The sequence below is a fragment of the Tachypleus tridentatus genome, chromosome 10, assembly GCF_004210375.1.
Source record: "Tachypleus tridentatus isolate NWPU-2018 chromosome 10, ASM421037v1, whole genome shotgun sequence".
In the NCBI taxonomy this organism is placed as follows: domain Eukaryota; kingdom Metazoa; phylum Arthropoda; class Merostomata; order Xiphosura; family Limulidae; genus Tachypleus; species Tachypleus tridentatus.
Window position 1 is genome coordinate 97,901,008 of NC_134834.1, and position 16,165 is coordinate 97,917,172.

Below are 16,165 nucleotides of genomic sequence, written 5' to 3' on the forward strand. Positions count from 1 at the left end.
CCAGATCTAAAAAAGTTCTAAAACTGTGAATCAAAATTTAGAAAAAAAGTATAGTAAAAAATATCCGGTCATAGCATCAAAATCAGTGACAGTCATGCGTTTTGTACAGTTTGGCACATCGATTTTTCTGTGGCGCATGGCAAGATAAACGATTGTTCCAGACATACAAAATCGGCATCTCACCAACCAAAGGCTGAGGCGAAGATAAAAACGATGCAGATAACGACATTTATGAGTAAGAATTCAGAATATGAAACCATAAATGCAGAAGTGATGTTCACGTAATTCATCATTGCTCATAATTTACCCCTAGCTGTAGCCGATCATGCAGGACATCTATTCAGAAAAATGTTCCCAGATTCTGATATAGCGAAAAAATATGGCTGTGCTAGAACCAAAACTACAGCCATTGTACAAATGTTGGGTTGTGAAGATGACAAAATGATTTCAAGCATACTTACTAACAGTGTTTACAGTTTAGCTACAGAAGGATCCACAGACATGGATGACTCAAAACTGTATCCAGTGCTTGTACGATGTCTTGACCCTTTGCTTGGAAAAATTGTCTGTTCTCTTTTGACAATGGTGGAATGGAAAGTAGCTTCAACAGGAGAGAATATTTTCAAGCTTTTGGACCACGAATTGACAAAGAGGAAAATTTCATGGGAAAACTGTCTTAGTTTTTCTTCAGACAATGTCTCAGTTATGTCTGGTATAGGTAAAGGTGTGATAGGACACATTTCAAGATGACAACCTAGCATTTACTTCATGGGCTGTGCCTGTCACTTCATGATTATTGCTGTCCAGAAAGCTTCCAGAGAACTGCTCTGCCCAGTTTGTGATATATTGATAGATATCTACTATTTTCTGGACAAAAGTGTTAGCAGAAAACAACATTTCAAAGAGTTTCAAGGATTGTGTGACAAAGAAACAAGAAAAATTCTACAACTTGTTAACATAAGATGGCTATCATTTGGGGTGTACCTCAAGAGAATATTGTACATGTGGAAACCATTGAAGTATTTTTACTGTGAAAAGGAAAACTAGATTCAAAAGGATCTAAATGTGCAGCTCAGTCAGGCAGCAAGACTTTAACGGTTAGATATCTCTCAACAACACAGGGACACAGTCAAGACATCCTCTCAGCCACACAGGGACACAAGACAACAGTTTCCAAAAGCAGACAAAGAAACATTTGATATAACTCAATATATGTTTAGGCAGTCTGACCTTGAACTAAAGAAGAGACAACCAATGAAAAAGAGAATAAAACGAAAGCTAGCAAGGAAGTAACCAAGAAAAGTTATGTGCAGAGCAAGTTAGATAAGTTGACAGTTTTCTTGCACAACAAAATGAACTTGTTATTTTGTCTTTTTCTTCAGTCTGCGATTCCTCTATTTGAGCAAGTCAATTTGATATTGCAAAGAGAAGAACCTAGTGTACACATTATGCATAGAACTCTGATTACACAAGTTAAAAATATACTTGTCAGATACATCAAGCCAGAATATCTTGAAGGCAACATCACTGAACTTGACTACAATAATGATTCCTTACATGAATCTGATGAGGCATTTCTATTGGAAATGCTGCCAAGGAATACATTGTTAAATATGAAAAGGACCTGGACCTGATCAGCTTCTACACCAGTGTCAAGAAATACTATATTGCAGCTACAAATTACATGATGAAACATTTCCCCTAAATGATGAACTTGATTCACGCAGAGGTTGCTGATCCAAAACTAAAAGTCAGCAAAGATTTCACGTTTCTTCACAGACAGGTATCCTGTTCTTGTCAATACACATGACCACGACACTATTGACAAGTTGGAAGGGTAATATTTGAACTATCAAATTGATACTTTCTCAGAAACTGTCCTTCAGTTAAATGTTGACAAGTTTTGGGTTCAGCTGTCTACAGTTAAGGATGGAAATGGTAACCAGAAGTATGGCATTCTGTGTAGGGTTATGCTTGGAATTCTTACAATCTTCCATTCTAATGCTGACAGAAGGATATTTAGTTTAGTGACTAAAAAACAAAAGCAAGTTCAGACCAAACTTGAGCACCTCAATTTGAGCAGTATTATAATGCACAAGATGTGTGTATGTAGTCAAATGGACAATGTTGTTATAACTCCCAACCATCCAGAGACATTCTTATGAAAGCAAAGGCTGCAACAGCTGCAAAACTATTACAATAAGTGTTATAAACATGATATAAACTAGTCCTTACACAAAGGCTTTTTCTGCTTAGTGTTTGTACATGTTCAATGTTGTTTTACCAGTATGTTTGTTACTCTGAACTAAATAAAAGACATAATTTCCAAAGAATTTTTAAAATTTATTTGTTAAATACACAAAACACAGTCATAAATTAGCAATCTATACATGCACTTAACTATACATGGATCTAGATTCTAGAATTCACTACTGCTCTGTACCATTCATGTATCGAGATTCTACTATATAACTACATTTTCTACTATCCATGCACCTAAATTCTAGTATTTAACTCTGCTCTCACTATCCATGCACTAAATTCTAGTATTTAACTCTGCTCTACTATCCATGTATCTAAATTCTAGTATTTATCTCTGCTCTCTACTATCCATGTGTCTAAATTCTAGTATTTATCTCTGCTCTCACAATCCATGTATCTAAATTCTAGTATTTATCTCTGCTCTCTACAATCCATGTGTCTAAATTCTAGTATTTATCTCTGCTCTCATCGATCCATGTGTCTAAATTCTAGTATTTATCTCCTCTACTATCCATGTGTCTAAATTCTAGTATTTATCTCTGCTCTCTACAATCCATGTGTCTAAATTCTGGTATTTATCTCTGCTCTCACTAATCCATGTGTCTAAATTCTAGTATTTATCTCTGCTCTCTACAATCCATGTGTCTAAATTCTAGTATTTATCTCGCTCTCTACTATCCATGTATCTAAATTCTAGTATTTATCTCTCTGCCTCTACTATCCATGTATCTAAATTCTAGTATTTATCTCTGCTCTCTACATCCATGTATCTAAATTCTAGTATTTATCTCTGCTCTCTACTATCCATGTATCTAAATTTGGTATTTATCTCTGTCTCTACACTATCCATGTGTCTAAATTCTAGTATTTATCTCTGCTCTACCATCCATGTGTCTAAATTCTGTATTTATCTGCTCTCATCCATGTGATCTAAATTCTAGTATTTATCTCTGCTCTACAATCCATGTGTCTAAATTCTAGTATTTATCTCTGCTCTACTATCCATGTATCTAAATTCTAGTATTTATCTCTGCTCTCTACTATCCATGTATCTAAATTCTAGTATTTATCTCTGCTCTACTATCCATGTGTCTAAATTCTAGTATTTATCTCTGCTCTATGATCCATGTATCTAAATTCTAGTATTTATCTCTGCTCTCATGATCCATGTTCTAAATTCTAGTATTTATCTCTGCTCTCTACTATCCATGTATCTAAATTCTAGTATTTATCTTTGCTCTCTACTATCCATGTATCTAAATTCTAGTATTTATCTCTGTTTTACTATCCATGTATCTAAATTCTAGTATTTATCTTTTGCTCTCACAATCCATGTATCTAAATTCTATTTATCTCTGCTCTCTACAATCCATGTGTGTCTAAATTCTAGTATTTATCTCTGTCTCTACAATCCATGTATCTAAATTCTAGTATTTATCTCTGCTCTCTCATATCCTTGTGTCTAAATTCTAGTACTTATCTCTGCTCTCTACTCATCCATGTCTAAATTCTAGTACTTATCTCTGCTCTCTACATTATCCATGTATCTAAATTCTAGTATTTATCTTCTGCTCTCATTTATCCATGTGTCTAAATTCTAGTATTTATCTCTGCTCTCTACAATCCATGTGTTCAAATTCTCTAGTATTTATCTTTGCTCTGTACTTCCATGTATATAAATTCTAGTATTTTATCTCTGCTCTACCACTATCTATGTATCTAAATTCCTAGTATTTATCTCTTGCTCTGTACATCCATGTATCTAGATTCTAGTATTTAATTCTTGCTCTTGAACTATCCATGCATTTACATTCGGGTATTTAAGTCTACTCTGTACCATCCAGGTATCGAATTTCTAATATATATTGATAACTCCGCTTTGTACCATCCAGGTATCTACATTCTATTATATATTTATAACCTCGCTTTTGTACCATCCAGGTATTGACATTCTATTATATATTTATAACTCTGCTTTATACCATCCATGTATCCAGGTTCTAGTATTTATCAGTGTTCTGTACTATCCATGTATCAAGATTCTTATACTCAACTCTGCTCTATATCATCATTAGTGTATCCAGATTCTAGTATTTAACTGTGTTCTGTACCATCATTAGTGTATCCAGATTCTAGTATTTAACTCTGCTCTGTACCATCATGATACAGTAAGATACAGTAACTTTATGCAAGATTTCTGTTTTTTTTGTAGGTATTTAGTTATACAAAAAAGCAATTTCTTAGTTGTTTATGATTTGTACTAATCACAACCCAACAGCAAAAAATATGATTTTCATTATTATTATTCACTATTATTCATTATTATTATTCACTATTATTCATTATTATTATTCACCATTATTATTATATTATTATTCATTATTGTTATTATTATTCATTATTATTATTCACTATTATTCATTATTATTATTCACCATTATTATTATTATTATTATTATTCATTATTGTTATTATTATTCATTATTATTATTCACTATTATTCATTATTATTATTCACCTCATTATTATTATTATTATTCATTATTGTTATTGCCACCCAATTATTATTATTATATTATTTATTATTATTATTCACCATTATTATTATTATTATTATTATTCATTATTGTTATTATTATTCATTATTATTATTATTTATTATTATTATTCACCATTATGATTGTTATTATTATTATTTATTATTATTATTCACCCATTATTATTATTCATTATTATTATTATTATTATTTATTATTATTATGCATTGTTATTTTCTATTATTATTATTCATTATTTTTATTCATTATTATTATTATTATTATTTCATTATTATTATTATGCATTGTTATTATTATTATTCATTATTTTTATTATTATTATTTATTCTTATTATTATTATTTATTATTATTATGCATTGTTATTATTTTTTATTATTATTATTCATTATTTTTTATTATTATTATTCATTATTATTATTATTATTATTATTATTTATTATTATTATGCATTGTTATTATTATTATTATTCATTATTTTTATTATTATTATTCATTATTATTATTATTATTATGCATTGTTGTTATTATTATTATTCATTATTTTTATTATTATTATTATTCATTATTATTATTATTTATTATTATTATGCATTGTTATTATTATTATTATTCATTATTATTATTATTATTCTGTTTTGTCACAACATCTCCCACACTAATTCTGCCACCAGCAACAATTATCTGTTATGCCTGAAATCACCTGTTATTACTGAGCAAATGAACGTCAGATCTTCATACACAACCTGATTTCTAGGAATAGAAACCGTCAACAGAACTTGTTAGTTCATTGTTTATTTATAACGTAGAGTTCAGACAGTGCACTCAAACAAACGTAACTACGTCACAAAGCAGTTTCCATGCCAACTGTACTACGTAGAAAAACTTGTTGATTGAAATTTGTGATCAAACTGCCGATAAGACAGTCGAGTTCAGTAAACAATATCTTCAGTGTATTTTTATATATTCCGAAAAGAAAACTGTAATTATAACTTCCGTCACATCGGTTACACTTGTAGTAATTTTCAATCCCAAGGAAAAGACAATGCAGGTTTTGCCACTTAAGACCTGACGATTTTAGTTACAATCAAATTATTTGTTGTTAATGTTACTGATTTGATACGAGAACCGGTCTCGAGGAGAAAACACCAGAAGAGATAAAAATGTAAATGATACGAAACGCTTTCAACATTATCTGTTGACTATTTATCCAAACATTTGGTCAAGAACCATTTTTTTTATTTATTTAGTATCAAGTCTAGAGGTTTTTTCAACATTTTATTTTTAAGCAAAACCCAGTTGAAGCAAGCGAGTAGATAAGTTCACTTTTGTGCAACTAGTAAACTATAAGAACTGAGTAATGGTAATATGTGTATTAAGATTAGATACCTAGAGGTTTGTACAAGGATTGAGTAATGGTAATATGTGTATTAAGACTAGATAACTAGAGGTTTGTACAAGGATTGAGTAATGGTAATGTGTGTATCAAGAATAGATAACCAGAGGTTTGTACAAGGATTGAGTAATGGTAATATGTGTATTAAGACCAGATACCTAGAGGTTTGTATAAGGACTGAGTAATGGTAATGTGTGTATCAAGAATAGATAACCAGAGGTTTGGTACAAGGATTGAGTAATGGTAATATGTGTATTAAGACCAGATAACCAGAGGTTTGTACAAGGATTGAGTAATGGTAATATGTGTATTAAGACTAGATAACCTAGAGGTTTGTACAAGGATTGAGTAATGGTAATATGTGTATCAAGACTAGATAAGTAGAGGTTTGTACAAGGATTGAGTAATGGTAGTATGTGTATCAAGACTAGATAACAAGAGGTTTGTACAAGGATTGAGTAATGGTAATATGTGTATTAAGACTAGATAACAAGAGGTTTGTACAAGGACTGAGTAATGGTAATATGTGTATCAAGACCAGATAAGCAGAGGCTTTGTACAAGGATTGAGTAATGGTAATACATGTGTATCAAGACCAGATAAGCAGAGGTTTGTACAAAGATTGAGTAATGGTAATATGTGTATTAAGACTAGATAACTAGAAGTTTGTACAAGGATTGAGTAATGGTAATATGTGTATCAAGACTAGATAACTAGAGGCCTTTGTACAAGGATTGAGTAATGGTAATATGTGTATCAAGACTAGATAACTAGAGGTTTGTAAGAATTGAGTAATGGTAATATGTGTATTAAGACTAGATAACTAGATGTTTGTACAAGGATTGAGTAATGGTAATATGTGTATCAAGACTAGATAACTAGAGGTTTGTACAAGGATTGAGTAATGGTAATATGTGTATTAAGACTAGATAAGTAGAGGTTTGTACAAGAATTGAGTAATGGTAATATGTGTATTAAGACTAGATAACTAGATGTTTGTACAAGGATTGAGTAATGGTAATATGTGTATCAAGACTAGATAACTAGAGGTTTGTATAAGGATTGAGTAATGGTAATATGTGTATTAAGATTAGATAACTAGAGGTTTGTACAAGGATTGAGTAATGGTAATATGTGTATCAAGACTAGATAACTAGAGGTTTGTATAAGGATTGAGTAATGGTAATATGTGTATCAAGACTAGATAACTAGAAGTTTGTACAAGAACCGAGTAGTGGTAACATATTATTGTTATTACGAGTGAATAATTATGCGACTGTTAAAGGGAGATAAAAATATAATATACTTCTCAGACTGCAGTGTTTTCACTCAGTGAAGTAACACCTTGCGACTTTTTCCACTTTATATACAACTAACAAGAGACACAAAACACCTGTTTCAGCTGAGCTCGCCATCATAGCCCACCTTTGTTAATTACACGTTCAAGTTACTGCGCAGACTCGTCTCTGCCACGACAGCAAACGTTTGCTCAGTGTGAACGTTATCACCACGTGTGGTAAAAGTCGAAAGAAAGTTTTGAAATAGTATAAAAGTTCTGATAATGAGTATTAGAAACAAAACTAGCCTGATGTACACATCAGTAAAAATATAAACAGACAAAACTTACCCATTATAGAGCCAGGAAAACTGTATTTCAGTACTAACTCGTACCGTCCCAAACACAGTTCAGGCGCTGTTTATACGTCGAATATATTGCACGAGTGAACGATCATCGAATCGACGTAGGGAGGGTAACATAGTCCCTCAAAAATAATGGCAATCCAACGCTTAAGCGCCACCTACTGTTACGAAATATTCAAGTGTATTAATTTCGTTTTATAAGAAAAGACAATTTCATTTTCTTTGCAAGTACTTTAACTTTTGTTGATTTAGAGTGAGCTGCCAAAAAATACACATGAGTTATATGTAAATATTGAGAACAGTTGAGCCTTTGTTAAAGGACACAAATTACATCTGATTTGTTGAGCCATAATAAGAAACGACCCGACTGCAAAGTAACGCATCAGCACAACAAACACGATACCTGTTTGTGAACAGCTTTCGTGATACATGTAGTTTGGCTTCCGGATTACCATGAAAGATTTAGACGTGAATGCCTGATGTATCTAACCACTTTGTCACAGGCTACAAACAATACATGTCTTACAACAATTAGAACATATTTCAGTTTGAAACCACAAATATACCACAGAATCATTCTCCCTTATCTCGATTTGACCAATGGCCACTAATTTAATATTCCTCTCATATGGTTAAAACAAAACAGATAACCGATCACATATCAACAAACACGTAAAGCCCCGAGGTTTAGATGTCATTGTCTTACAGAACAGTGCTACTACCGTATCGAAGTCTGTCTTTTTTCATCATGTTCGACATACCCGGTTTCTATAGGTAATGGCCCGGCATGGCCAAGCGTGTTAAGGTTTGCGACTCGTAATCCGAGGGTTGCGGGTTCGCATCCCCGTCGCGCCAAACATGCTCGCCCTTTCAGCCGTGGGGGCGTTATAATGTATCCGTCAATCCCACTATTCGTTGGTAAAAGAGTAGCCCAAGAGTTGGCGGTGGGTGGTGATGGCTAGCTGCCTTCCCTCTAGTCTTACACTGCTAAATTAGGGACGGCTAGCGCAGATAGCCCTCGAGCAGCTTCGCGCGAAATTCAAAAACAAACAAACAATCTATTTGTAATTTTCTTACTAAATATGTAGGTAGTATTATTTATTAGTGTATAAGAAACAAAGCGATAAACTTATATTTATTGTTAAGGAAGAAATTGTCTGAATGATAAATAAGAGGTGATACTTACCTCTGAATATTACAAATACATTTGTCTGTTGAACTGGGTTCTTTATTGGTTGCATTATCAAACAGATTTGGTAAAGTTCTTAACTAATATGAAATTATTAAACTCAGTGAACATTTGAAAACACAAATATAATTCCATAGAAGCTCCAAATACAGATATATAAAACACTAATAAGTTATCGGACGTGTGGTATCATAGGTATCTTTTTTTACCGTTTGTTGGGATTCAAAGTACCAGTTTAACCTTCTTGTTAGACTCACGCTTTGACATCTGATTGAGTAGCTTCGAAAATCTTGTAACTCTCACCACGATTGGATGTAAAAACAACAGAACCAACCAGAGATTGGATCAGGTTTCGTTGGGCGGGGTTTCCTTGTGTAGGGTCGTCTAATAACTGAGTGGAAGAATCCAATTACTGGTACATAATTTTATCATTGGCACGTGCTTGATTAAAGTCATTTTTTTTCTTATCGTTCTGTGTTTCTTTGAATATTTTATTCAAATACAATTAAATCTTTTTATGGCATATTATTTGAAGCAAGATCAGTAAGCAACTAATGATACACATACCTCCTGAAGAAAAATAAATAAATAAGCAACTGTTTGAATCTTTCATTTATACGTAAAAATTCATTTCTAGTGGTAGCAAACAAAACCACACTTAGTCATGTTTATTTGGTTGCTATAGAACTAATTGCAACATCGTTTTCTGAGCGTTACTATGGGAAATAGCGGTAAATGTATTGATTTTTTTAGACGTGAACACCCGAAGCAGTTGTGTGAACACCAGAAGCAGTTGTGTAAACACCCGAAGCAGTTGTGTGAAAGTTTCTTTCTTATCTGAACAGTAGCAAGCTAAGAAATGGCTACATCACCCTAAGGTTATTCTTTATACTTAAAGTGAGTGTTTCACCGGTTTTAATATCATGATTCTTACGTGGTGTCACCAATTTGTTGTTTCTAACAGTCGCGTGCAGCGATCTATCGATGACGTGATGTAATGTCATTGTTCTTTATATTTCCGGAATCTGATACAATGAAAGATTTTTGTACAGATTAAACACGGCTATCAAACACACCTGTAGAACATTCTTTGTGTCGCTAGTTATCTGGAACGTCCACGTTTGCTGGAACTTGTTTAGATATAGCAAATTACCTCACGTTCGAAGGTGAAATATGGGATGTACACCAAGTCGAAAAAGACCTGGAAACCAAATAGTAAAACGCACCAGACCCGCCTCGTCACCTCTTCAAGAAGACATGAGAAATGAAACCCACTATCCGCCTGATGAGGAAGGAAAAGACAAGGGTGATCCTCCTAAATGGGTACACAATATAGAGGAATGTGTTACGGACAGCGATGTCGAAAGAACAACCACGCTGGAGGTAAGCGTTTTAGTTCGTAGATATTCATGGCCCGACTTTTGAAGAAAATATATTTAGTCTTTTTTCGAAAGGATCTTGCTAACTCTTTACGTGTGTCTTTGTTTGTGAGTCCGTTTTAAGGAAAACAAGTTTATCTAAAATATTTATTTAAAATATTTATTGCTCATTAATCAGTTATCTTTAATTTAAGCTCGTGTACTTGAAGCACTTTGACGCCTATTTCTGACACTGCACTTATTCTATAGGCACGAACACCTTATTGTCAACATTGTTGAGTAATGTCAGACAATGACCGTAGTACAAAGTTATTGACAATAATATACACGTATCTCTGTGTACAAAAATTTTAAAATAAGGAATCTTCATGGTTACTGGTCTAGAACATTAGTATTCATGCTCTAGGTGTTACACCTTGTGGAACACAAAATTTATTATGTAATCTATTTTAATTTGATTTCTTCATTGTAAACCGTCATAAAAAAGTGGTATTTGTTTATTTTTAAGTTTGAGGCACGATGTAAATAGTTACTTTTGAATTTATATTTTTCATAATTGGTTGTTTGGAAAACTTTAGATCTTTAAGCTGTTCAGTTTCTGCCGGCTTTGAAAATATAACATAAAGATAACAATTTAAAATGTGTGGTTAATAAATAACCTGTAAAACTACATTACACAAGCATGAGAATAACCTGTAAAACTACATTACACAAGCATGAGAATAACCTGTAAAACTACATTACACAAGCATAAAAATAACCTGTAAAACTACATTACACAAGCATAAAAATAACCTGTAAAACTACATTACACAAGCATAAGAATAACCTGTAAAACTACATTACACAAGCATGAGAATAACCTGTAAAACTACATTACACAACCATAAAATAACCTGTAAAACTACATTACACAAGCATAAAAATAACTTGTAAAACTACATTACACAAGCATAAAAAAAAATAACCTGTAAAACTACATTACACAAGCATAAGAATAACCCAATCACTACATTACACAAGCATGAGATAACTTGTAAACTACACATTACACAACCATAAGAATAACCTGTAAAACTACATTACACAAGCATAAAAATAACCTGTAAAACTACATTACACAAGCATGAGAATAACCTGTAAAACTACATTACACAAGCATAAAAATAACCTGTAAAACTACATTACACAAGCATAAAAATAACTTGTAAAACTACATTACACAAGCATATGAATAACCTGTAAAACTACATTACACAAGCATGAGAATAACCTGTAAAACTACATTACACAAGCATAAGAATAACCTGTAAATCTACATTACACAAGCATAAAAATAATCTGTAAAACTACATTACACAAGCATAAGAATAACCTGTAAATCTACATTACACAAGCATAAAAATAACCTGTAAAACTACAGTATACAAGCATAAAAGTAACCCGTAAAACTACATTACACAAGCATAATCAAGTGTGTAAAAATAACCTATAAAACTACATTACACAAGCATAATCAAGTGTATATTTATTTTATGATACATATCGTGTATTTATAATTAGTTTACCAAATTTATGTCCACAAAAATATACTAATTCCTTAACGCATCACACTTTGTTCATACAAATATTTAGTACGCTTTTCTTGGTGACAGAACCATCAAACCTTTCAACTGTGTGTGACAAAAAAATGGTATATGTACACTTTATCCACGTGACTAAAGTAGGTCACCCTTTGTTAAGTGTGAAGCGTAAACTACTGGTGTTTGTTTATTCTTTTTTTTAATATTTTGCATTTAACATAACCAGTGATATATAACATTTTTGAGTAAGAAGTAGTTTCAGTTTTGGTATACATGACATAACTTCGTATATGATGTACAGAACACACAGCTTTGTTTTAACTGTTACACTGTTTTTGACCAGGAATGAGTACTGTTTCCAAGAACCACCGTATCTATCCTCAGTACAACCATATTGTATTCAGATACATTAACTCGCGAGCTATCTCTCTCTTCCTTCAAGACCAAGTTAATCAGAATGTAAAATTTGTAATTACCTATAAGCCCGCAGTGGTCATGTCTCTTCTTTTCTAATAACCTTCTTACTTTATTTTTAAGTCACAAACTATAATTGATTTCGTAAAATGTTGGTTAAAGCTGTAAAATCTCATTGTAAAATATGACTGTAGAGAAAGTCCGAAGATTTGAAGTTCCCTTAGGACTCATGAGGTTTGAGTTCAAGTTTCTCTTCAGTACAGTGTAAATAGTTAAGTACAAATGCCACATCACCTGGTGGTTAAGTGCGACTCCAATCTCTAGGTCCTGGATTCGAATCCATTCTCGCTCTTTCAGCCGTGGGGTTTATATAATGTGACGGTCAATTGCACTATTCGTTGGTAAAACAGTATTTTAAGAGCTAGCACTGAATGGTGTTTACTACTTGCCTTTCCATAGTCTATCACTGCTAAATTAGGGAAGGCTAGCACAGATAGCCCTCATGTAGCTTTGTAAGAAATTCAGAGTGAATCAAATTCTTTAGAACCATTGAAGGTCCAGATAGTACCATGAAAGGTAGAGGATGGTAGCTATACTAGTAACCATGGAAGGTGTATGATGGTTGCTTTACTAGTACCATCGAAGGTGGATGATGGTTGCTATACTAGTACCATTGAAAGTGGAGGATGAAACCTATACCAGTACCGTGGAAGGTGGAGGATGGTACCTATACTATTCACATTGAAGGTGGAGAATGGTTGTTATAGTAGTACCATGGAATGTAGAGTATGGTAGCTACACTATTCCCATTGAAGGTGGAGGATGGTATCCATACTAGTACCATGTATAATGAAAGATTGTAGATATACTAGTACCGTGGGAGGTGGAGAGCGGTTGCTATACTATACTAGTACTATGGAAGGTATTATGGTAGCTATACTAGTACCATGGAAGGTATTATGGTAGCTATACTAGTACCATGGAAGGTAGAGGATGGTAACCATACTAGCACCATGGAAGGCAGAGAATGGTAGGCCATACCAGTACCACGGAAGGGTGGAGAGTGGTTGCTATACCATACCCAGTAGGCACCATGGAAGGCATTATGGTAGCTATACTAGCAACCATGGAAGGCAGAGGATGGTAACTATACCAGTACAATGTATAACGAAAGATTGTAGATATTCCCAGTACCGTGGGAGGTGGAGAGCGGTTTGCTTATACCATACTAGTACCATGGAAGGGCATTATGGTAGCTATACTAGCACCATGGAGGGTATTATGGTAGCTATACTAGTACCATGGAAGGTGGAGGATAGTAACCAATAGCACTATGGAAGGTGAGAAGATGGTAACCATACCAGCACCATGGAAGGTGGAGAGTGGTCAAGCTATACCACACCAGCGTACAGTGGAAGGCATTATGGTAGCCATACTAGCACCATGGAAGGTAATATGAGGTAGCTATACCTTAGCACCATGGAAGGTAGAGAGGATGGTAACTATACTAGTACCATGGAAGGTGCAGAGAATGGTAACCATACTAGGTACCGTGGGAGGTGGAGAGCGGTTGCTATATACTATACTAGTACTATGGAAGGCATTATGGTAACTATACCAGTACCATGGAAGCTGGCATTATGGTAGCTACATTGAGCAACCATGGAAGGGTAGAGGGATGGTAACCATACCAGTACCATGGAAGGTAGAGAATGGTAACTATACTAGCACCATGGAAGGTGGAGAGTGGTTTGCATAACCACCATACAGGTACTATGGAAGGTATGCATGGTAGCATATACGTAGTCTATGGAATGCAATTATGGTAATGTATTAGCACCGCATGGAAGGTAGAGAAATGGTAACTATACCAGCAACGTGGAAGGTGGAGAGTGGTTGCTTTACACCATACCAGCACCATGGAAGGCATTATGGAAGCTCATACCAGCACCCATGGAAGGCAATATGGCAGCAACACTTGAGCACTCATGGGAAGGTATTATGGTAGCTACACCAGCACCATGGAAGGTGAGAGGATGGTAACCATACCAAAGCAACCATGGAAGGCAGAGATGGTAACCATACCAGCACTATGGAAGGTAGAGAACGGTAACCATACCAGTATCGTGGAGGTGGAGAGTGGTTGCATATACTATACCTAGTACTATGGAAGGTATTATGGTAGCAATACTAGTACTATGGAAGGTATTATGGTAGCTATACTAGTACCATGGAAGGTAGAGGATGGTAACCATATACTGAAGTACCATGGAAGGTGCAGAGGATGGTAACCATACCAGTACCCGCATGGAAGGGTAGAGAATGGTAACTATACTAGTACCGTGGAAGGTGGAGAGTGGTTGCTATACTATACTAGTACTATGGAAGGTATTATGGTAACTGTACTAGTACTATGGAAGGTAGATAATGGTAACTATACTAGTACCATGGAAGGTGGAGGATGGTAGCTATACTAGTAACAGGGAAATTGTTGTGTTTTGGTGATAAAAGCCTTTGATATGTCGTTACTTTAATTTATTGTGGTGTGAAAATTCGCATTAAGTTAAAACAATATTTGTTTCCGTTGTTTAGTACGATCAAAAGAAGTTATTGTTAAAAATATAAACAAAACAGATGTAATGTACTGATTCAGCAGGGTTAACAAAACAGATGTAATGTACTGATTCAGCAGGGTTAACAAAACAGATGTAATGTACTGGTTCAGCAGGCTTACTTTCTATTGTTGTTGAAACAAGTAAAGACTACTTCCTCATGTTTCTTTCAATTTCATAAATATTTAACAATAAATCAGTAAACACTCGATATGAAAGTAGAAACAACTACGTGAAACTAACTGTATTTACTCCTGCAGGGTCCTCTATAGTGTTCTATTCCAAGAGTAATGAAACCAAAATCAAGAACAAGTATTTACTCCTGCAGGGTTCTCTATAGTGTTCTGTTTCAAGAGTAATGAAACCAAAATCAAGAACAAGTATTTACTCCTGCAGGGTCCTCCATTGTGTTCTGTTCCAAGAGGAATGAAACCAAAATCAAGAACAAGTATTTACTCCTGCACGGTCCTCTATAGTGTTCTGTTCCAGAGTAATGAAACCAAAATCAAGAACAAGTATTTACTCCTGCAGGGTCCTCCATAGTGTTCTGTTCCAAAAGAAATGAAACCAAAATCAAGAACAAGTATTTACTCCTGCATTGTTATCCATAGTGTTTGTTCCAAAAGAAATGAAACCAAAATCAAGAACAAGTATTTACTCCTGCAGGGTCCTCCATAGTGTTCTATTCCAAGAGTAATTAAACCAAAATCAAGAACAAGTATTTACTTCTGCGCACGTTTTACTGATGTCACCACAGTACAAATTTCAATGTTAAGCATCTCGTATGCAAGATTTCTTAGTGTGTACTAACTTACAACAACTGATGATGGTGTAGACGTACAAGTCAGTATCTATTTATATATTACTCCTGATGATGCAGACGTACAAGTCAGTAGCTATTTATATATTACTCCTGATGATGTAGACGTAAAAGTCAGTAGCTATTTATATATTACTCCTGATGATGTAGACGTACAAGTCAGTAGCTATTTATATATTATATCTCAGAACGGCTGGTATAGGTATTAACACTTTCACTGACAAGGAGAGATCAACGTTTTGACTTTCTTAGGTCATCCTCAGGTTAAGAAAGAGAGAGTGTTTGAATGTGACCGTTAACAGACACATGTCTC

General features: G+C 34.0%; 1 protein-coding gene across 2 annotated transcripts in view; it reads left to right on the plus strand.

Moving 5' to 3' along the window:
• LOC143229924 (uncharacterized) overlaps positions 1–16,165 on the plus strand; it is a 121,005-nt gene that overhangs the window by 3,724 nt on the left and 101,116 nt on the right. For both annotated transcript variants that reach the window (XM_076462793.1, XM_076462794.1), the window contains exon 2: positions 9,798–10,427. In XM_076462793.1, coding sequence (XP_076318908.1) covers positions 10,218–10,427 — 210 coding nt within the window. In that variant the 5' untranslated portion in view covers positions 9,798–10,217. The remainder of the gene's footprint in view (positions 1–9,797; positions 10,428–16,165) is intronic.